This window comes from Herpailurus yagouaroundi, unplaced genomic scaffold, assembly GCF_014898765.1.
Source record: "Herpailurus yagouaroundi ecotype Mexico unplaced genomic scaffold, PumYag 188, whole genome shotgun sequence".
Taxonomy (NCBI): domain Eukaryota; kingdom Metazoa; phylum Chordata; class Mammalia; order Carnivora; family Felidae; genus Herpailurus; species Herpailurus yagouaroundi.
Window position 1 is genome coordinate 22,440,738 of NW_024412419.1, and position 22,717 is coordinate 22,463,454.

Below are 22,717 nucleotides of genomic sequence, written 5' to 3' on the forward strand. Positions count from 1 at the left end.
AAGCGCGTAGCGTCACTACGGTAGAGTGGGCGGAGCCAGGAGAAAGATGGCGGAGCCCGTAGGTGAAGCTGAGTCGCAGGCTTCTGGGGGTCTTCGGCCCCCAGTGTGTCTGTTGGTGTTGGGAATGGCGGGATCTGGGAAAACCACCTTTGTACAGGTGACGTACAGGGCGCGGGCGTAATAGGTGCGTGCGAGAGGTTGACAGTGGCAGGCGAAAGGCCAGGGAGAACGGGAGGAAGGTCTCAGGGAGTTGGAGGGGACCCGCGTGCGGCTTTCGAGAACTTGCCAGCAACTCCGGTTCCTTCTTAGGCTAGCCTTTTCGACTCTAGTCTGGTTTAATTAGGGCTAGGGCTCTCATCTGCACACCCTCAGTTCGTGGTTGGTACAACTTACCGCGTTCTGGAATTGTCTTACCGACAAAGTTGTCAGCTCCTCGAAGACAGTCTTACGAGTAACTGGCAATTAATTAATACAGTGCCAACACACTGACTTTTGGTGTAGATTGTTAAAGAATTATTTCTTGCACAGCTGTCATGTTTCAACCACCGCGGACGCAGCGAAATTGAGTTTACTAGGTTCCCGCTTTTTGGAGCTAATGTTTTAGTGGGAGTGCTGGAAAAAAAACACACAAATCAAGTAGATAAGTGATCGAGAGTAGGGGGAGGCTGTTAGGTGGGTGATAATAGGTAGCGTTTCATCTGAGTTGAATGTTGGAGGTGGATATTGGGGGCGAATATTTCAAGTACTGAGAAGGGTAAGTGCAGAAGTCTTCAGGTATGATCATCCGTAAAGGAATGGAAGTTCTCTCTTGGCCGCTATCATTCCCTCTTTGTCTCACTACATCCCTCTCCCCATCACCTCTGCAGAGGCTTACGGGACATCTGCATAGCCAAGGGTCTCCACCTTATGTGATTAATCTGGACCCAGCTGTACATGAAGTACCCTTTCCTGCCAATATTGGTGAGTAAACTGTACCAGAACTGGGTGAAGTCCCTCAGAAAATGGAAAACTTCCAGCTTGCCAGACTTCAATGCTTTCGTTGCTCATTTTTCAAAACTGCCAATTTTCATTTTCTGTGAATTTGCTAGAATCTCTAAACAAGTCTTCTCCCTTATGCACATTCTTTTATTTGTTCCCTAACTAAATTTGCTTCCTTCACACTGTTATCTCTCCCCTCTTTCTGACCCTAGGGTGTCAGGCTATTGTTACTTGGGATAGCGAAATGACAGAAAGTCAGTCCTCTCACTTCCAGGTCACTTCAGCAGGCTCTGGTACATAAACCTGTTTTATTTAGTTTCTTTTATCAAAAGTTGAGAGTTTAAGGGTTCTTGTGTGGTAGTTCATGTACTGATCTATAGGAACCTTGCTTCCACTCCCAACGTTATATGGGAAAATGTGTGTGTGTGTGTGTATATACACACACATATATATATATATGCATATACGCATTGCTTTGGAGAGGGGTTTCCAGTTATCATCAGGCTTTCAGAGGAATCTGTGGCTATGAAAAAAATTAAGAGTGGATATGATTCAGTGTCATAATTCTTGATGGGACCTGCGGGTCTCCTGATTTCTAGGCTGTCACTGTGCTAATTTTCTCTCTCCGTGTCTCTTAATCTTGTTAAGCTGCTCGTACCCTAGTTAAACTAATAAAGGAAAACCTTGTATTAAGCAGAGATCATTTTGGGAAGGGTTTGGGAAAAAATTGACATCTTCTCACTTAAAGGATGGACTTCGGTTGATAGATGAATGGTTCGACAAGATACAGTGTATGTGTGTATATATATACATGCACCGTGGAAAATGACTCAACCATAAAATAGAATGAAATCTTACCATTCGTGACAACATGGATGGATCTAGAGGGTGTTATGTTAAGGGAGATAAATCAAGACAGAAAGACAAATACATTATGATTTCACTTATATGTAGAATCTAAAAAACAAAACAAAGGAACAAACAAAACAAAGCAGCAACAGACTCCGATACAGGAAACAAACTGTTGGTTACCAGAGACAGGAGGATTTAGGAGGTGGGTGAAGTAGGTGAAGGGGATTAAGAGGTACAAATGTCCAGTTACACAATAAATTACAGGGATATAACGTACAGCCTAATATAACTTTGGTGACAGATGGTAACTGCACTTACTGTGGAGATCATTTTGAAATATGTAAAAATATCTAATCATTATGATATAAACCTGAAACTAAGATACTCTGTCAATTATACTTAAATTTAGAAAAAGATGGAATTCTAATAGTTGGTGGGGTCTACAGGCTGATAGTTAGATTTAGTTAGATATTACTGGATGCATTAATTTTCCCTTTGAAAAATCATGTCTGCATTACCCTGTTACTAGTAGGCAGTAAGAAAACTTTTTGTTGATTTAGCTTTCTTTCTTTCTTGCTTTCTTGCTTTCTTTCTACTTTTAATTCCACTATGGTTCAAATATGATGTTACATTAGTTTCAGGTGTACAATATAGTAACTCAACAATTTCATATTTTTTACCTCTCTTTTTCTATGCATATGGTCACTGATAAGGTATTTAAGTTGTACAGAACTTTTCTCCTTATTTCAGACCATGTCTACCTTAACTTCCAAGCTCCTAGTCTTTGTCATGGGTGCCTTGCCAGTTATCCTTTGTAAGGAAGAAAAGCAGTGTGGAGCCAGAGGTTAGTAGAAGAGAACGCAGGCAAGAGAAGCCTGAAAAGCTGCTTTCAGCTTCTTGCTGGTAGAGAAGGTACTTGCAGGGTGCCTTCTCCCTTTTTGTTCTCTTCACAATCTTGCTTTTTTCCCTATCACAGTTCATTGACCTTAGCTTGAAAATTTAGAAAACAGATTTGAAAACTAACTGAGATACCAAGAGAGAAACTTATTTCTTCTCCTCAGAGGAAGCAGAGGTGACCTGAGAGGCCTATTGGCTGAGGCTATGATAGGTGGAGGGTCTCAAACTTATTGTTTCTTATGTGTTAAATTCCAGTGAATTCTTTCCCCCCCTCCTCCCCCCCCCCCCAGATATTCGTGACACCGTCAAGTATAAAGAAGTCATGAAACAGTATCCTTTTCTGCATCTGCCTCCTGTGCTGACTCATCACTGGATAGTTATTGTCCATATTTTGTGGCTTTGAGAGAGTGTTTTTGTATCTTTGTAAAACAATACTAGCAAAAGCATTTAATTGCTTTAAAGTAATTTTTTAAAAGATTTTTTTAAAGTTTATTTATTTTGAGAGAGAGTGCCCATACGCACATGCAAGCAGGGGAAGGGTGGGAGAGAGGGAGAAACAGAGAATTCCTAGCAAGCTCGGAGCTCAATGTAGAGCTTGAACCCATGAATTGTGAGATAATGACCTGAGTTGAAATCAAGAGTCCGACGCAGCTGAGCCACCCAGACTCCCGTTTCAAAGTAATTGAACTAAGAGGATGGAAAGATGAATGTGAGGAAAGGTATTGTAGGTGATTAGAAATACTATTTCAGCTTGTGATTTCAGTTTTCTTACCATTTTCCTAGAATTATAGGCTGTGGTAAGGAGAGAGCACAGAGTGAGAGAGGCTAGCTGGTGCTGTGCCTGGGTTCCACAAAGTAGTATTTCCTTGGAGGCCACTACCTCCTCTGACTGGGAAACTCAGAAATGAGTAGGTTTAGTAGTAGGATCAACTCATAGTACATTGCTGTGTGAAATGTGTACTTTGAGTGTAGGCAGGTCTAAGTGGGTTAACTAATTATAATCAGGTTGCTTGATCAGTAAAGATCAGAGCAAGCAGTGTGATATAGATGGTCTTAATGGCTAATGCCATTAGGCTGTCACTGCCTGATGCATCGGTTACATTTTGGTCTCTTTATGTATGTATTTATTTATTTATTTATTTAAAATGTTTATTTATTTTTGAGAGAAAGAGATCGTGCAGGGAAGGGGCCGAGAGAGAAGAAGACAGAGGGTGTGAAGCAGGCTCTGTGCTGACTGCAGAGAGCCCGATGTGGAGCTTGAACCCATGAACCATGAGATCATGACCCGAGCCGAAGTTGGATGCTTAACTGACTGAGCCACCCAGGCACCTTTATTTATTTGTTTTTAATGTTTGTTTATTTTTGAGGGAGAGAGAATACAAGCAGGGGAGGGGCAGAGAGGGAGACAGAGGATTTGAAGCAGGTTCTGCACTGACAGCAGAGAGCCCGATGCAGGGCTTGGACTCCAGAACTGTGAGATTATGACCTGAGCCAAAGTTGGACACTTAACTGACTGAGCCATCCAGGTGCCCCACATTTTGGTCACTTTAATTACTTCATTTTGCCTAGCCATCCCTAAAATGACAAATGGATGGGGAAGATTTTGATAACGAATATTTCCTTGTGACGTCAGGGTTGTGTGGTATGTACTAGTCAAGGATTAGCTGCCAGTGTCCATTCATGGAACACTTAGTTATAATGCTGTTTGTGTGAATGATACCCTAAGTATGAACTTCATCATCTAAATTGATCTGTAAGTAATTTAAATCCTCAACTTAGTGTCCAGGTATGGACTTGGGCCCAATGGTGGTATAGTGACTTCACTCAATCTCTTTGCTACCAGATTTGATCAGGTATGTCTGTTTCTGCTTTTATGACATGGCTGTGTAAAAACCTGAGACTTCTAAATGCTGTAGCTTGCTCACACTGGGAAAGAAGAGCAATAAGCCTGCGTGTGCATATAGAAAATAAGTGTTTTGGTAGACAGAGAAGTGGGTAATGACAATGATCGGTGATGTGAGATGCTTCATAGCCAGTAAAACAAAAATCCAAGAGATGTAGGTTCTTTTCTTGATCATGTCTTGGACGTTCCCTTGAGGATGGAGTGGAGGGTTGGGGAGTGGGATGGGCTAGTGGGCGTGGAATGGAAAGATAATGGGGCTTTTTACATGTGACATAATTGTCATTGGTTAGCTTTTTCTCTATTTCTATAAAAGTGTTTTGTAGTTACTAATTAAAAAAAAATTTTTTTTAACGTTTATTTGTTATTGAGTGACAGAGCATGAGCATGGGAGGGGCAGAGAGAGGAGGAGACACAGAATCCGACGCAGGCTCCAGGCTCTGAGCTGTCAGCACAGAGCGTGACGCAGGGCTTGAACTCACGAACCACAAGATCATGACATGAACCAAAGTCGGACGCTTAACTGACTGAGCTACCCAGGTGCCTCATGTAGTTACTAATTTTTTACCCTGATGTCACTCCATGAGACAGGCTATTAATATTTTACCAAAGCACCAAGAGATATGACCTGACAGTGACAGATCATCTTCAGCTTCTCAGGACCTTGCTTGCTGCTGAATGTGGCTGTGTTTCTTCAGTTCATTGAGTTCATTAGTTGGTGTCCTAATCGAGAACACAGAGATTGAATAGTTGATAGTGCCTAAAAGGCAGGCCTCCCTGAAGAGGGATTTGTGATTATCTGTTGTAATTGGCATCTTTCTCTTTTAGGTCATGAAATTTATTGAGAAGGCCCAGAACATGTCTAAGTAAGTGATTTCAGTTTAACACCTATTTATTACTCTGTAATTGACACATCTCTAGAATTTCAGGGTACCATCAGGCTCTGAAAGAGTGTAGGTTGGGATAAAACCATTAGAAGTGAAGAAAAAAAGTGGGCTAAAAATCATTAAGATGCTATATAGTGTAAAGCTAAATTTAATAGTATCCTCCCACCGATCACTGTCATATAAGCCCACCACTTCCTAGGAGGCATTGAGACTTTGTCCAAATTCAGTCGTCTGCCTGCCTTCTCTTGGGAGACCACACTTGCTGGCATGAAAGTCTCTGAAACACCTTTTTAACTCTCATTTTAAATGAATATAATTTACGTGATTCAGAGAGAATAATTATTTCTTTAAATTTAAATAGTATCAAAATGTAAAATAAAATAACACTGTTATTATCTACATTTAACTGTCATTAGATCATGATAGGTTCACTTTTTAAAAAAAAAGATGATTCATTATTTTTGTTAAAAAAAAGACTGCTCACTGTAGAGAATTCAAACCACACGTAATATTTAAAAGATGAAACTATCGGGGCACCTGGGTGGCTCAGTTGGTTGGGCGTCCGACTTTGGCTCAGGTCAGGATCTCGCGGTCCGTGAGTTCGAGCCCCGCGTCAGGTTCTGTGCTGACAGCTCAGAGCCTGGAGCCTGCTCTGGACTCTGTGTCTCCCTCTCTCTCTGCCTCTCCCCTGCTCATGCTCTGTCTCTCTCTGTCTCAAAAATGAATAAACGTTAAAAAAAAATTTAAAAGATGAAACTATCACCCTGATTCCCACTAGAAGTAACTATCATTATTATTAACTATTACATATTATTTTTTAGTATTTATAGTGTATGATACATATAAAACATTATTACATAATATTATATATGTTGTCATTGCTATCAGTGACTATCATTCCACATGTTTCCATGCATATATACATAGAAGGATGGATGGATAAGGTGTTTTTTCCAGAAATGGGATCGTACTAGAGGTAAAAAATAATGGCTTTATTGAGATACAAATACACAAAGTGCACTCTAATTTTAAAGTCTACAATGTGATGGTTTTCAGTGTATTCGTAATGTTATGCATTGATCACCACTATCTAATTCCAGACCTTTTTCTTCATCCTCAAAAGAAATTCCATACTCATTAGCAGTTCCTGTTGTTCCCCCTTCCCACCCCCAGCTCCTGGTGGCTGCACCATTTTCCGTTCTCACCAGCACTGTGTGACGGTTCCTTGTCCACGTCCTTGCCAATTCTTGTTGCTGTACTTGTTTTTGTTATAGCCATGTCAGTGGGCGTGAAGTGGCATGTGATTGTGGTATCACATTTGGTTTGTATTTCCTCAATGATTAGTGATGTTGAACATCATTTTATATACATTTTAGCCATTGGTGTATATTTGGAGAAATGTCTATTGAAAATTCTTTGCTCATTTTTAAAAATAGCTTTATTAAGATATGTAATTCATATACCATGTAAAGTGTTCATTTCAGTGGCTTTAACAGAATTATGCAACCATAACTACAGTCAATTTTAGAATATTTCTATCACCTCAAGAAGAAACACTCTATTCTTTAGCTGTCACTTCCTTATCCCTCTATTTCTCCTTCCCCTCCACCTTTACCCCACGGCTACCCCAAGAAACCAGATGGTTTCCCAGGATATTTCCCTTCCGGTTTTGCTTATCTCTCATTTTTTAAAAAGGTTTATTTATTTAGTTTGAGAGAGAGCATACGCATGAGAGAGAGAGAGCGGTGGAGTAGCAGAGGGAGAGGGAGAATCCCAAGCAGGCTCCGAGCTGTCAGTGTGGAGCCTGACATGGGGCTCAAAATCATGAGCCTGTGAAATCATGACCTGAGCCGAAATCAGGAGTCAGATGCTTATCCAACTGAGCCACCCAGACGCCCCTGCTTCTCTCTTCTTTTAACGCAGTGTGTTTCTAAAACTATCACAGTTTCCTCTGTGATCATTTGCCGCAATTTGAGGACCGCTGCTCCTGCTGCCTGGTAGCGTGAATACTGGACATTGAGCAAAGCCTGGGGGAATGTAGTATGCATTTTAAGGGCAATGGGAGGAAGTTACACTTGATAGTGTGAAGAGGTTATTCCAATCTTGGATGATCAGATGTTCAGTGTCTTGTGTGATGGAATCTCTTTCAGCATTGCACAAGTGTAATACTTCTTTAATGGTCTTTTTTTTTTTTTTAACTTATTTATTTACTTCAAATGTTTATTAAGAGAGAGAGAGAGCGAGCAGGGGTAGGTGTAGAGAGAGTGGGAGAGACTCCCAAGCAGACCCTGCACTGTCAGAGCAGGCCCTGACACAGGGCTTGATCTCATCAATGGTGAGATTATGACCTGAGCCAAAATCCAGAGTTGGATGCCTAACTGACCGAGCCACCCAGGTGCCCCCCTTTAATGGTCTTTCTTGGCACAGATATGTCTTGATTGACACACCTGGACAGATTGAGGTGTTCACATGGTCAGCTTCTGGGACAATCATCACTGAGGCCCTGGTGAGTATTCTAGGACTTGTTACTTAGAGTAACTAGAGAACTAGACTGGTTAAGCATCTCTTTATTGCCTGGGACCTTAATGTGGGAGGGAGTCATGGAAGCTCTGTACACCCTGCTTCAAATGACTTTCCCTTGCTAAGGAAGGTTGGGGGGAGTTTGAGGATAGGTTATGAGCCCTTTGACTAAGGCTGTGGTTATTTTGTGGCTTTAGGCATCTTCATTTCCAACAGTTGTCATTTATGTCATGGACACATCAAGAAGTACCAACCCAGTAACCTTCATGTCCAATATGCTCTATGCCTGCAGGTAATTGATTATTGGTGGGCATGGTATTACAGCAAGGTATGAAGCCTTCTCTCTCTCTCTTTTTTTTTTTTTTTTGTATTTGAGTCCTGAGTGCTTACCAACCTGGATTTGTGCTCATCCAAATTTGTCCCTCAGTTTAGTGGTTATGAGTTGGGGAGGGGTTAGAAGGGAAAAGAGGCACATGTGTTGGCATTCTCTCTGGGCAACTTATCTTCCTCCCTTGCTTGTTACAGAAATAGGTCGAGTTTCTGGTAGTTGCTCCCAATTGAATGAAAGAAGTCTAAATAGAATAGAGTTCCCTGGTGTAAGTGCTCCTTTTCTGTATTATGACAGGTAGAGTTAAATTATAATATGAGGGATCATGAACAAAGAGATTCATCTATAATTCCAAAAAGCACAAGTTTGCTCCAGGAATGGTGTCATTAGAGGCAGAAGGACATGCCTCACTCGAGTATGTGAATGCATTAGACATAGGAGCAAGGCCAACCATTATTAAATCTGAGAGAGTTTGATTTTGGGAGTATACAGAAGCCACTGCCAGTATTCATGCCTCCTAATGTGACTAGGGATGTCCCTTCTAGTTAGACACAAGAAATCCTAATCGAAATAGAAATCGGATGACAGTACTTTTTGTCTGCATATTTATTGTTTAAAAGACAATTATTTGGTAAAAACAAACAGCCAGGCAAAAAACATACACAAAAACCAAAATCAGTATTAAAGCATTATTACTCCAAGAAAGTGTGTGTGGTGTTTGCTTGATGGTGGTGATGGTTTTTCCTCTTGGGAGAGGAGAATGTGAGTGCTGTGCAAGAGTGGATACCTGTATGTAGAGTCTGAACCCATCCCCCTTCTCTTTACTCCATTCCAACAGAGTGACACAAGGCAAGCAAGAACTTAAGTGCTTTTACTAATGTCTTGATGTTTGATTTTCAGCATCTTGTACAAAACCAAGCTGCCTTTCATTGTGGTTATGAATAAAGTAAGTGGATCCTTCCTTTTGTGATTCAGTATTTCTTTTTCATCAGAACCTTGTATTAATGGAAGGTTTGGGTAGGTGAGAAGGATTTTCACATGCTGGAGAACAGATTCAGACTTAGCGGAAACAAAGTCATGAGCACTTCTAGGAAGAAGATTCAGTCAGATTATATAAATATATGAATATGTATCACTGACTCTCATCAAAGTAGTTTTAAGCCAGATAGAGTAGCCCCTCAAGCATAGTGTGTGTTATCCCTCAGAATTGTGACTGCACGTGGGGGTGGAAGTAGCAATTAAAACAGATACTAAACTTCCCTGTTGTAGGGTTGATGACTAGTATTCAAAAGACCGTATCACTTCAGAGCTTAGAATGTGCTGGCATCCACTGTGGCCATGGTCACTCGGCTGTGGATAGTGGAGGGTCTGCGTCCATCAAGAGAACACCTATCTTCATTTAATTATTTACAACAGTCTTGGCTCTTTGTGATTTGTTGTAGTGGAGAAGGAAATGGGGGAAACAGAAAGGAACTATATGAATAATTGTTCTTTGTTATTATCACTTAATTAAAATTTTTTTAGCATTGTTTGATGTCTGAACTCATCTCTGGTTGCTGATAGTTGACTTCTTTCTGGTACAGACTGACATCATCGATCACAGCTTTGCAGTGGAATGGATGCAAGATTTTGAGGCTTTCCAAGATGCCCTGAATCAAGAGACTACATACGTCAGTAACCTCACTCGTTCAATGAGCCTGGTGTTAGATGAGTTCTACAGCTCACTTAGGGTAAACTTTCTCTTCTGCTTATACTGATAGTCCCTTCAGACAACCTCTTAACCCATAGGGCTGGCTTTGAACATATCTTAGAAAAGTTCATTACCTTCATAAAAAAGCATTTAAAGCATTACTTATTGAAAACTGGTGGTTTGAAAGATAAATAAGCCTGGCTGGTTCAATTGGTAGAGCATATGATTCTTAATTTTGGGATCATGAGTTTCAGCCCCATGTTGATTATAGAGATTACTTTTAAAAAAAGAGGAAAAAAGATAAGTGAGGTAAAGACCCTGCCTTCAGAGTTTATGGTCTAGTTTGAAGAGAAGGCTACACACATAATTGAAACATGATATATTGTGATAAGGATGTTACAAAAGATTAGAGGTTGGGCCTGATGCTGGTGAGGGGCACATCACTCTTGAAATGAGGGATTTTGGAGGATATAGCATTAGAGGTATGCTTTGAAGGAAGGTTAAGATTTATATAAGCAAAAGAGGGGTAGGTGTGGCAAGCAGTATGGTAATTGTCCAACAAAGACATAATTAACATCAGATAATTAACATGAGATACTAATTTTTGTAGAGAACAGACAGTGGTTGAAATTGACAGGGAATAGTGGAGAAGTCTTCCTACTGTTCCTGCTAATTCTCTTTCTTTTCCAGTCCTCTCTTTTTCATAGACTTATTTCCATGGTTTTTGAGTATGCATGCTGTTTTGCTTTGTTTTAGCTTTACTCTTTGTAAGAGATATCTTGAAGTATCTAAACTTTTGTGAAGATTTTATGACGTTCGAACAAAGTAATGTATACCATTTAAAAACGTACACTTGTGGGGTGCCTGGGTGGCTCCGTTGGTTGAGTGCTGACTTCAGCTCAGATCATGATCTCGCAGTCTGTGAGTTCGAGCTCTGCGTCAGGCTCTGTGCTGACAGGTCAGAGCCTGGAGCCTGCTTCGGATCCTGTGTCTCCCTCTCTCTCTCTGCCCCTCCCCCACTTGTGACGTCTGTCTGTCTGTCTGTCTCTGTCTCAAAAATAAAATAAACATAAAAAATGTTTTTTTAAATATACACTTATTTCCTCAGTGGCATTAATGATGCTTTTGGCAGGTGGTGGGTGTGTCTGCTGTTCTGGGTACAGGCTTAGATGAACTCTTCATGCAAGTCACCAGTGCTACAGAAGAGTATGAAAGGTGAGGATAAAGGAAAATCCTGTAGATGACATTCTTAGCAACACACAATCTGATACAACAGCAGTTTTACCGGGCAAAGCATTTTGGTTTTCATAGTGTAAGTATTCTATTTACCATGTGTTACGTGTACTGGATCTGTATGTGTACACTTAGGGATAACAAGTCCCATTAACTTTTTTAAAAATAGGAGTATAAGACCTTCACTATATTGAAAGATGAAGAGCAAGAATCATCAGACCTTTTTGTAAAAAGCCAGATAGTAAATATTTTAGGCTTTGTGGGCCATACAATCTTTGTTGCAACTGCTCAGCTGTCACTGTAGGGCAAAGGTGTCCACAGACAGTTTGTAAACAAATGGGTATGGTTGTGTTCCAATAAAGCTTTATTTACAAAAATACGCAGTGGGCTTGATTTGGCCTATTTGCCACATTGGCTGACCCTGGATTAAGAACGTAGACTTTGGAGGGGCACCTGGCTGGCTCAGAGCATGTGACTCTTGATCTCAGGGTCATGAGTTCAAGCCCCCCTCTGGGCGTAGAGCTTACTTAAAAAAAGAATTACGAACATAGACTTTGGAGTCATACAGGCATGGGTTGGATTTCTGTTTCCCCCACTTAATAAATGAGTAGCCTTAGCAAGTTTTCATCATTTGTAGATCAGGGATAATAGCACTTACTGTTAAGGTTGTTGTGAGGATTATTTGTGAAAATACATCTGAAGCACCTAGCACACTTTCTGACACTTGGCAAGCATACTTCATGATAAATGGTTGTTACTACTATTGTGGTAAATACTGGAATTCTGTCTACCTAAAGGAAAGTGTCATCAGAGCACCTTTCCTTGGGCTCCTGGCATGATCATTGGCTGCTTACTAGTATGTTCCTCTTGGCTTCATACTTAGCAAGATTCTAACAACCACATGGTGGTTCTTATATACATTATTTTGATTTTGATTCATCAGACAAGGGGTCTTTTTGTGTGTTATCAAAGCCTCAGGATGAAGTCTTTTCTGTATCCTGTTGTTGCCCAGATTAGCCACATAATTATATATTGGGCTACCTGAGCCCAATAGGCCTTCCTTCTTTTATTCATTTCAAATGTTTACCCAAATGAGGCATGAGCTTGGGGCACAAGGCTGGCTCAGTCTGTAGGCATCTGACTCTTGATCTCGGGCTTGTGAGTTTAAGCCCCATGTCAGATGTAGCGATTACTGTAAAAAAAAAAAAAAAAAAAAACTTAAAAAAAAAAGATGAGCTCCTGAGTCATGGATGCCAGAGTTCATCTTTCCAGCCCTGCAGTCAGTCTTTTGTATCTTTGCTGGTTACAGGGTGGAGACAAGCACCTTGACTTTAATTCCAAAGGGTTAGAATCTAAGTGACTGAGACTTGTTACATCTAATGTTCAGTGAGGTCAGATCTTCTGTTATTGTCAGAGACCTAGGAAGATAGAGGGCAGATAGGACAGATTAATAAGCAAAAGAATTAAGAAAGCGTTTTCTCTTTCCAGGGAATATCGTCCTGAATATGAACGTCTGAAGAAATCACTGGTAAGAGAGGAGGGTTAGTGTATATTTTGGGCCACTAAAAAAAATAACTTCAAACCATGTACTAATAATTCTGCCATAAATGCTTTTGTTTTGGCTATCAGGGTATGTTTTAGGTATTTGTTATTTTAAATTAGTAAATGTGTATGTGTGCTGTCTGGATGCAGAAGTGCCCCTTAATTATTTTCCTTCTCTTTATTTGAATTTTTAAAAATCTGATTTTTCTGTTACATTTGCTAAGCACTTCTTATGCCCTACTTCACTTCTCCAAGGCTCATTTAAAGGCTGGTTATAGAATTTTAAGACAAAAGAGGTGGTTCACAGTGTTGATTCCAAGTAATTACTTGGCCTGCCCCCTTTGGCTGCACAGGGCCCCTTATCACTGCTGTGTCTTCTTGAGGGTTCTTTTGATGTGTTTTTGTGTCCTATTTCTGAAACCTCTAAATCAGTCTGCAGAGCCCTTCAGTCTGAATTTGTGCTAATCTGGGCCCAGTATCAGCCATCTCTTACCTGCCTCAATGTCTAAATAGTCTTTAGTATTTGTATACTTAATTGTCTCCTGTTAGAAGTCTGGCATCTAACTCGGGGGCTCCTTTTTTAATATGAGGATATTTTTCTCTGTATGTACAGGCCAGTGCACAGAGCCAGCAACAGAAAGAACAACTGGAACGCCTTCGGCAAGATATGGGCTCCGTAGCCTTGGACACAGGGACTGCCACTGGTAATGGGGGGTCTCTTGGTGTTAGGAACTAAAAGCAGAATGTGCTTATTTCCACTGAGCAGGAAGATACTCACATTTAAGAGAGATAAAGAGAAAATGCTGAACATAATGTGGTGTTTTAGATAGATCAATTGATCTGTCACATTTACTTTGTGTGTATATATATATAAAATGGTTTGGAAAGATAAACTCCTGAAAGTTGTATATATAACTATACGACTTTGAATTCTTCCTCTTAAGGTAGTTTTTGCTTTACTTTGGCAAGATACTTGATATCTTCTCTATTTTCTTAAATACTTTTCACCCTCTACCCCCCTCTTTTTTTTTTCCTTTTCTGTTTATTTTGGCCTGATTTCAGATTAACAGAAAAATTGTGTGGTTAGCATAGGAATTGCTATATGCCATTCAACCAGATTCCAAAAATGTTTATGTTCTACCACATTTACTTTATTCTTTCTTTCTCAATAGGTATGCAGTTATATTTCATATAAACATATAAGTGTATTTGCAAACAAAATGTTTATACATTATATATATATTCCCCTTTTTTGGACTCATTTAAGAATAAGTTACGGATTTACTCTTGAATATTGTTCTTGAATACTTTAACATATATTTCCTAACAATAATATTATTTTATAGAACTCCATTATAGTTAACTAAAAATTAGGAAATTAACACTGATACTGTTGTCTAACGTGTAGTCCTCATTTAGAGGTAGCTGTTTGCCCTGTGTAGCAGGAGAAAATCCTGGATCTGCATTGCATTTAGTTGTCCAGTCTCTTGTTCTCCTTTAATTTGGAATAGTTCTGTAGCCATTTTTTTGTATTTCGTGGCAGTGACAATTCTGAAATGTATGGGACAGATGTTTTATAGAATGATGCTCAGTTTGGGTTTGTCTGATGTTCCCTCAGTATTCAATTCAGGTGGCAGAACTTTACACAAGTGAAGTTGAGTTTTTTCCACGCAGAACATCTGGAGGCACACAGTGTAGATTTGTCCCATTACTGGTGATGTTAATTTTGATTACTTGCTTAAGTAGGTGTCTGCCAGATTTTTTTCATTATAAAGTTATTTTTCCCTTTATGATAAGTATTTTGTTGGGTGATGCTTTGAGACCATATGAATATCCTTTTAATTTTCACATGTTTACTCACTAGTTTTAATACCCATTAATGTAATAGGGGTAATATCCATTTTTCTGTGATGCAAGTTGGAAGTATTTTCTTCCTAGTTGTCAGGTTTTTTTAAAATGTTTATTTATTTTTGACAGAGAGAGAGCGAGTGCGAGGGAGATGGGCAGGGGCACAGAGAGAGAGGGACAGAGGATCTAAAGTAGGCTCTGGCTGAGAGCAGTGAGCCCGATGTGGTGTTTGAACTCACGAACAGTGAGATCATGGCCTGAGCTGAAGTCAGATGCTCAACTGACTGAGCCACCCAGGTGCTCCTTATCAGTTTTTTTTTTTTTTAATTTTTTTAAATGTTTATTTATTTCTGAGACAGAGAGAGACAGAGCATGAGCAGGGAAGGGGCAGAGAGAGGAGATACAAAATCCGAAGCAGACTCCAGGCTCTAAGCTGTCAGCACAGAGCCCGACACGGGGCTCGAACTCACAAACCTCAAGATCATGACCTGAGCCGAAGTGGGTCGCTCAACAGACTGAGCTACCCAGGCGCCCGGTTATCAGTTGTTTTTTGACTTTGTTCATGGTGTTATTTTGCCAGGTGAAAGTTTTTATTTTGTTTTGATATAGTCAAATTTACTTGCTTTCTCTTTTACTGCATCTGGATTTTGTGTCGTAATTGTGAATCCCTTACCCATACTGTGTTAAAGAGGAATTTACTTATGTTTTATTGTAGTTCTTGTATGGTTTCACTGTCTATGTTTACAAAAATTTTTTTAATGTTTATTTTTGAGAGAGAGAGAGAGCAAGTGAGCAGGGAAAGGGCAGAGAGAGATGGAGACACAGAATCCAGAGCAGGCTCCAGGCTCTGAGCTGTCAACACAGAGCCCAACGCAGGGCTTGAACTCCCTAGTTGTGAGATCACGACCTGAGCCGAAGTCGGACGCTTAATCGACTTACCCACTCAGGTGCCCCTCAGTGTCTACATTTAGATCCCTGATCCATTTAGTTTATTCCTGGATATAGTGTGAAGTATAGCTCTGTATTACCTTTTTCATAAACAATTGTACCACAGTTTCTTTTTTAAAAAAAAAAAATTTTTTTTTAACATTTATTTATTTTTGAGACAGAGAGAGAGCATGAACAGGGGAGGGTCAGAGAAAGAGGGAGACACAGAATCTGAAACAGGCTCCAGGCTCTGAGCTGTCAGCACAGAGCCCGACGCGGGGCGCGAACCCATGGACTGCGAGATCATGACCTGAGCCGAAGTCGGACGCTTTACCGACTGAGCCACCCAGGCGCCCCCACACTGTTTCTTAAAAAGACTACCTTTGCCTCAGCAATCTGAGATGCCACCTGTATCGTATACTAAAGTTCCATGTGTACTTGGGTATATTTCTGGACTTCTGTTTTATTCTTCTGGATTGTCTGTGTCTTTACCACACTGTTATAATTACGTAGAGCCTGTATAAAATGTTTTAATGTCTGACAGGGCTAGTCCCTTTTCATATTTTTCTTTTGTAGTGTTTCCCTGGCTCTTTCTGTCTGTCTGTTTTTCTGTATGAACTTTAGCGTCAACTTATTTAGCTTGCTAAAACAGCTCTTTGGTGTTTTTATTGACATTGCATTATGTTCTTTAATATAGGGCAAACTGACAACTGTCACGTTGAGTCTTCCTGTCCAAGAGCAAGGAGTGTGTTTATATTTGTCAAATGTAACTTGATTTTTCAGGAGTGTTTTCCTCATGTGGTTTTTGCATAGTTCTTGTTAAAATTTTCTAAGAATTTTATCTTCTTTGTTAGTGTTGAAAATGGGATTTTCTGAACCATATCTTCTAACTGGTTATGTTTGTGTATATGAAGGCTTCTAATTTACATATGTTAGTCTTTTTATGCTGCTACTTTATTGAATTTTTTATTTTTTGAATTAATGTTGTCATTGATTCTTAGGGGTTTCTAGGTTGGTGCTCATATTTAGAATATATGCACCCCCACCCAACCACACTTTTGAGTGGTATGGACTGGACTGGCCTTTAAAAGATTGAAGTTCTGTTGATGAAAGCTATTGCTGTATCTTTAGTAGAGAACAAAGCCACTTGGAGGAGGAAATGCTGGGTTTACCAGGAAACTGCCTAGGTTTACCATTTAAGTGAACTTGCCTGGCCATCCTTGTTGCACACCTTAGCAACGTAAATTTGTGTGCTGTGCTCCTTTGGAATCACTCATGAATATGTGAATCAGCAAATGTGAATTAAATCTGCTGCCATATTCTGATAACCTGTTAAAGGTTGGGGACTTTCAAGAAGTTATTTGGGAAAATCCCAAGTATAGTTGGACACAGAATGAAGCATTGATGCCACGTTGTCATCCTTTTTCAGGGCCACAGGCCTGTTGAAATTTGTGTCCCTTGATGTTGCTGCTGATGGCCACCTTTATTCCCCAGCTGATTTCTCTGAGACCAAGCTCCTGAAGAGAGTGGTCATGTCCTCCCATAGCTCTATGATACTTAGCATGGTTTTGGGTTCTCATAGAGCCCAACTCTCTCAGGCTGAATCCCCTCACAGGAATTACTTGATTAGACGTTTTCCTGATGATTGGCACTTAGTCCTTATTCAGTTTCCCTGAGTAGGGAATTTGGCTCTAAAAATAGATTCGATTTTCCGTTTTCCTCCCTCCCTCTTTTTCTTGAATCATATCCTGGCTCCTTTACTGTGTCATTTCACCCTCTGATCTCTTCAGACCCTCTGAACTTAAATTTCCACCAGGAAACTTCCTTAGTGCTGTACACTTTTACCCTGACTCTCCAGCACATGGCATCTGCTTAAATGTCTTTAGTCTTTGTAGGAAAAACTATAGCCTCTTCTAAGCTGGAAGCTAGTAAAAAGGAATGATGTTACTACCAGGAATTTTCTTAAGCTTAAAAACAGCACCTTTTAGATTCATGAAACATTGTGTGAACTAAACCACTGTAGAAATGTTAAGTGGTATTAACAGTACATTTAGAAGAGGTAAGATTCTGCATTTATATTTATTGTGACTACTTTCATCCTGCCAGTTTATAATCCGACTTACTCATGGATTGAATATCACCGTTTTGAGGAGGCATAGGTTCATTACATGGTACTCATAGGTGTTTTCTCTGTAGACAGCTTATCTCCTGCACTCGACCCTTCTGACTTGATCCTGACTCGGGGAACTTTGGATGAAGAGGATGAGGAAGCAGACAGTGATACTGATGATATTGACCACAGAGGTGAGAGGTGGCCCATGAAAAGAGAAGAGCTGCTTATCCTCACGTTGTTTGTTCAGGAGCTTTTTGTTATTGAGAGACACCTTATGTATGCAGCCAGTGACAGGGGAGAGAAGAGATGGCACTGGATACAGCAGCAGGCAAGAGTTCAGCATATTGAGAGTTCCTGGCCTTTCTACTGAGTAGTTAATATTGAACTCATTACAGGCTTTTTTATTTATTAATCTCAGGTCTTCTCATCTTTAGGTCGTAACTCTGAGGAATCCAGGATTTTTGTTTGGTTGCAGTTATTGTTTTAAGAATACATGAGAGGAAGGGGCACCTGGGTGGCTCAGTCAGTTAAGGGTCTGACTCTTCATGATTTTGGCTCAGGTCATGATCTCACAGTTTGCGAGATCGAGCCCTACTTCAGGCTCTATCTTGACAGCACGGGGCCTGCTTGAGATTCTCTCTCTCCCTTTCTGCCCCTCCCCCACTCATGTGCATGTGTGTGCACTCTCCCCTTTCTCTTAAAATAAATAAACTTAAAAAAATAAAAGACTACCGGGGGGGGGGGGGGGGGGGCGAAACAAAGAGTACATAAGGAGAGGCCTCAGCAGACTGAAACCAGTTAGAGGGGACTGTACCAGAGGATAGAATGGCCCTGGAAACCCAAAAGGGCTCTCCACCTGGCATAGATTTAGGGACTGTGAACAGAATCGATTTCTTGAAACAACTCTTTGAGGTCAAATCAGTGACCAAGAGCAAACCTCTCTTTACCATCCAGTGTACCTCACTGACTCAGATTTATTGAGGTGTAATTTACAAACCATAAAGTCCAACCTTTTTACGTGTTTGGTTTGATGAGTTCTAACAAATATATGTGCACTTGTAACAGGCATCATAATCAAGATACAGAACACTTCCATCACCCCCAAAAGTTCCTTATGCTTGTTTGTTCCTTATCCTCTTTCTGAACACTTGGTTTTTGGCAATCAGTAATCTGATTTCTGTTCCTATAATTTTGCTTTTTCCAGAGTGTTGTATAATTGGAATCATAGTATTTAATAGCTTGCTGCATTTGACTTTTTTCAGTCAGTGTAATGCTTTTGGGATCCATCCATGTATCAGAAATACGTTCTTTTATTGCTGAATAATGTTCTATTATGTGGCCATACCACAATTTGTTCATTCATTAGCTGATTGACTTTTGGGTTATTTCCAGATTTTAGTTATTAATAAAGCTGCTATATATATTTCTCTTGGTTAAAAATACCTAGGAATGGGACCTCATTCTAGTTACTTTATGAATGAGGTATTCTCATTTACAGATGAGAGAAATTGTGCATTTGGGCAACATGATAAATAGAGCATGCTTCTGGGAGGTATTTCCTTACTGGGATTAGTGAACACTTAGTTTATTAGAAACAGTACTATTTCTGATGGACTGGTGACAGCAGCTCTAACCACCTATATAATGGGAAAGCTAAAAAGAATTGACCTTTTTTCCTTGCAGTTACAGAGGAAAGCCGTGAAGAGCCAGCATTCCAGAATTTTATGCAAGAATCAATGGCACAATACTGGAAGAGAAACAACAAATAGTTTCTAGAAGTTCAAACGTTTGGAACTCTGTGAAGGAACTATTCTTACCTGTGATTGGGGGCTACCATAAAGGACAATTTTGTTCAGAGTAGCAGAGTTTCTCTAATAGGGAAATTTGACTCAGATGAAGCCAGGGTTAGGAGACTCTTGGACCTGGCAGGTAGATGCCAATTCCCCTTGGCCTTTTCCTTGGATTTATGCAAGGAAGGATATGGACTGTCCTCGGATGCTGATACCCCTTCAAGCCTAAAGCTTCCAGTTTTATTGTTTGAACTTACGTACTTTTGCTGCTGATGGATGAAACAGAACTTAAAATTCACTTCAAATCTCTATTAGGCTGGATCTATACTTTACTCTCCCTGTATCTTGCCCTTGATCCTACACCATGAGTTCCCCTCCTTTTAGCAGAAAGGGAGAGAGAAAACATGAGCTTGCCCACAGTGGCAGTGGAAGTCTCCTTGGCAACCAATCAATGTTGGGTATGAAATGTGTCTCACGTGGGGTAGCTAACATTTTAGGATACCAGTTCGTTGAAGAAATTGAGCAAAACAAGATTAATGAGTAAGAATCTTGCTTTTGATGGTGACTTGGATAAAGAGTTTTTAATTTTAATTTTGTTGTAACCCTATCATAATTTCAAATAAGAAAATTATATAATTGCACATAGGTTCACTTTTGTTCAACACAGAGGTTTAAAGCCACCTGTGCAAACCTGTCTCAGTAAAGAGGGATGTTTACTAAAGCCTCTTGTGTATACACACCTAGTAACCAGGTACAGAGCCAGGCTGTTTGTATTGTACTTTATTTTTAAAATTTATATATTTTTTAAAGTAGGTTTCGTGCACAGCACGGAGCCCAGTGCGAGGCTTGAACTCCCAACCCAGTGATTAAGACCTGAACTGAGATCAAGAGTAGGACTCTTAACCAGCTGCTGAGCCACCCAGGTGCCCCTGTATTGTACTTTAAACTTAAAGTATCCTTGGTGATTTCATCAAAGGCCATGGATTTGGGTCAGGTGCACATTCCATACATAGTAGCCATGGTAAGGTTTGCCCTGCTTGCACATTCTTCCTATTAATATAAAACATAGTGCATTCATTTCCTTTAAGGAATTTTATCCCTGCCTAATCTGCATTCTGATTCAGTGGTTCTCAAGTGTGGCCAGTGGACCAGAAGCATCAGCATTACCTGGGAAATTGTTAGAAATACAACACTCAAGACCTCAATCAGAAACTGTGGGGGTGGGACCCAGAAATCTGTTTTAATAAGTCCTCCAGGGGATTCCCATGCATTTAAGTTTGAGAACCACTGCTCTAACTCAAATAGCCTGTGACAGTTCTAGGCCAGGAAAATCTCAGGTATCCACAAAATGACCTGCTTTATTAAGAGTACCCTAACCTTGACCATCTGGTGCTTATTCTCCATTTAAACGTTCTAAAAGTAAAAATATTTTATTTTGCCATTAAGTATCAATTTCAGTATTCTATACCTATAGATTATAGACCTATATAGGTCTATAATTTGAACATAGCAGAACTGCCATCTTCCAGTAATTTTCAAAATGACCAACACAAAGGGAAAGAGGAGTGGTACCTGCCATATGTTCTCTAGGCCTTTTAGAAAGCATGGAGTTGTTCTTTCGCCACATAACATGCAAATCTATGAGAAAGGTGATATTGTGGACCTCAGGGGAATAGGCACTATTCAAAAAGGAACGCCCCACAAATTTTAGCATGGCAAAACTGGAAAAGTCTACAGTGTTGCCCAGTATGCTGCTGCCATTGTTGTAAACAAGGGCAAGGTTCTTGCGAAAGGGGATTGTACATATTAATTCTTCAGAGAGCTTCCTGAAACGTGCGAAGGAAAATGATCAGGAAAAGAAGGAAGCCAAAGAAAAAGGTATTTGGATTCAGCTGAAGTGCCAGCCTGCCCCACCCAGAGAAGTACACTTTGAACCAATGGAAAGAAGCATGAGCTGCTGGAGCCCATTCCCTATGAATTCGTGGCATGATAAATGTAAAAAATAAAACGTTAAAAAAATTTTTTGAACCTGTTCAAGAGGAAAACATTTACAAAGCACACTGAATATATTTGGTTTTTCTGCTTAGTGCCTTTGAATACTTCTTTAAAAAATAACTTGTCTGAAAGCTCCATAAGGACAGGGACACAGTCTTACTCATCTCTGTATCTCTTGCACAGGAACCAGTACATAACAGTTGCTCAATAAATGCCTGCTAATTGAATGGATTAAATACTAGATGGCTACTTTATGGAAACTGCTTGATGTCTACTTTCATAAATAGGGGAAAGTGAAGGTAACTGAGTCTGGAATAGGAATTTAGATAAGCATGCTAAGGGTTGTACAGTTAGCAAATCTGTAGGTTACCTGATAGTTTATAACCTCATTTTACTGCTGTTGCATTCATTTTTATTCTCAGCACCTGGGACATTTAAGGCATTCAATCATGTACTAATTAAAGCCATGCCTTGATTTTGGTCCCTATTAAAAGAATGTGGTACATTTCAAAAGACTGTACCCAAAAAACAAATTTCAGCAGGATTTAACATACCAGCACCCACTACCAAGGCAAAAACCACACATTTGCCAATTACTCCTAATTATTCCAGTGCTAATCATTCACTTAATAAATACTGAGACTTTTGGATGCCAGGCAGGGCAATACTGTGATGGGTGAGTAATAATGTAAAGTTGAGGACATGATGTAAAGGAGAAAGATGTGTATACTATTGTTATTTTGGAGGCTGCACGTCCAGTAGCAACACAATGCAGATGTGGACTTCTGGCAAAGGAAGGACTGCTGCCCTCTGATGGCCAAGTAGATGCAACAAATGGAATCCGTGCGAGTCTGTCCTTGGACAGGTCCTGTTTCCTTCATTCCCAATAAAGATAAGAAAACAACTGAAAAGTACATGGTGAAATATTTTTAAAAGCTGCATGGAAATGAGAAAATGACAAAAAAAGGATGAGGTAGATGGAGTAAGTCTAAAGAAGGAGAAGGGTGCCTGCTTTTGGTAGAGCATGCGACCCGTGATCTTGGGGTCGTGAGTTCGAGCCCCATTTTGGGGGCAGAGATTAAAAGGAAAAAGGAGGGGTACCTGGGTGGCTCAGTCGGTTGAGCATCTGGCTTTGGGTTGGGTCATGATCTTGTGGTTTGTGAGTTCGAGCCCTGTGTTGGGCTCTGTGCTGACAGCTTGGAGCCTGGAGTCTGCTT

At 40.2% G+C, this 22,717-nt stretch overlaps 1 protein-coding gene across 3 annotated transcripts; it reads left to right on the top strand.

Annotated features, from left to right (window-relative positions):
• Positions 1-18: 18 nt before the first annotated feature.
• GPN1 (GPN-loop GTPase 1) lies at positions 19-22,396 on the top strand. Of its 3 annotated transcripts, none has more exons than XM_040496359.1 (14): positions 19-157; positions 867-960; positions 3,018-3,057; positions 4,514-4,580; positions 5,456-5,493; positions 7,942-8,020; positions 8,232-8,326; positions 9,263-9,308; positions 9,946-10,092; positions 11,185-11,267; positions 12,774-12,813; positions 13,441-13,531; positions 17,799-17,906; positions 19,399-22,396. In XM_040496359.1, exons 1-14 carry the CDS (start codon positions 47-49, stop codon positions 19,482-19,484), a joined length of 1,125 nt encoding a protein of 374 aa, XP_040352293.1. In that variant the 5' UTR covers positions 19-46; the 3' UTR covers positions 19,485-22,396. The 3 variants fall into 3 exon arrangements, with proteins under 3 accessions (XP_040352293.1, XP_040352294.1, XP_040352295.1); XM_040496360.1 differs by having other exon boundaries at positions 32-58; XM_040496361.1 differs by lacking the exons at positions 3,018-3,057; positions 4,514-4,580 and having other exon boundaries at positions 44-157.
• Positions 22,397-22,717: the final 321 nt, after the last annotated feature.

Bases quoted from the DNA above. Each gene is read 5' to 3' on its own strand.
- GPN1 (XM_040496359.1), top strand. From the start codon at position 47: ATGGCGGAGCCCGTAGGTGAAGCTGAGTCGCAGGCTTCTGGGGGTCTT. The intron at 9,309-9,945 runs GTAAGTGGATCC...TTTCTGGTACAG, and splicing joins TCATTGTGGTTATGAATAAA to ACTGACATCATCGATCACAG. The intron at 12,814-13,440 runs GTAAGAGAGGAG...CTGTATGTACAG, and splicing joins AACGTCTGAAGAAATCACTG to GCCAGTGCACAGAGCCAGCA.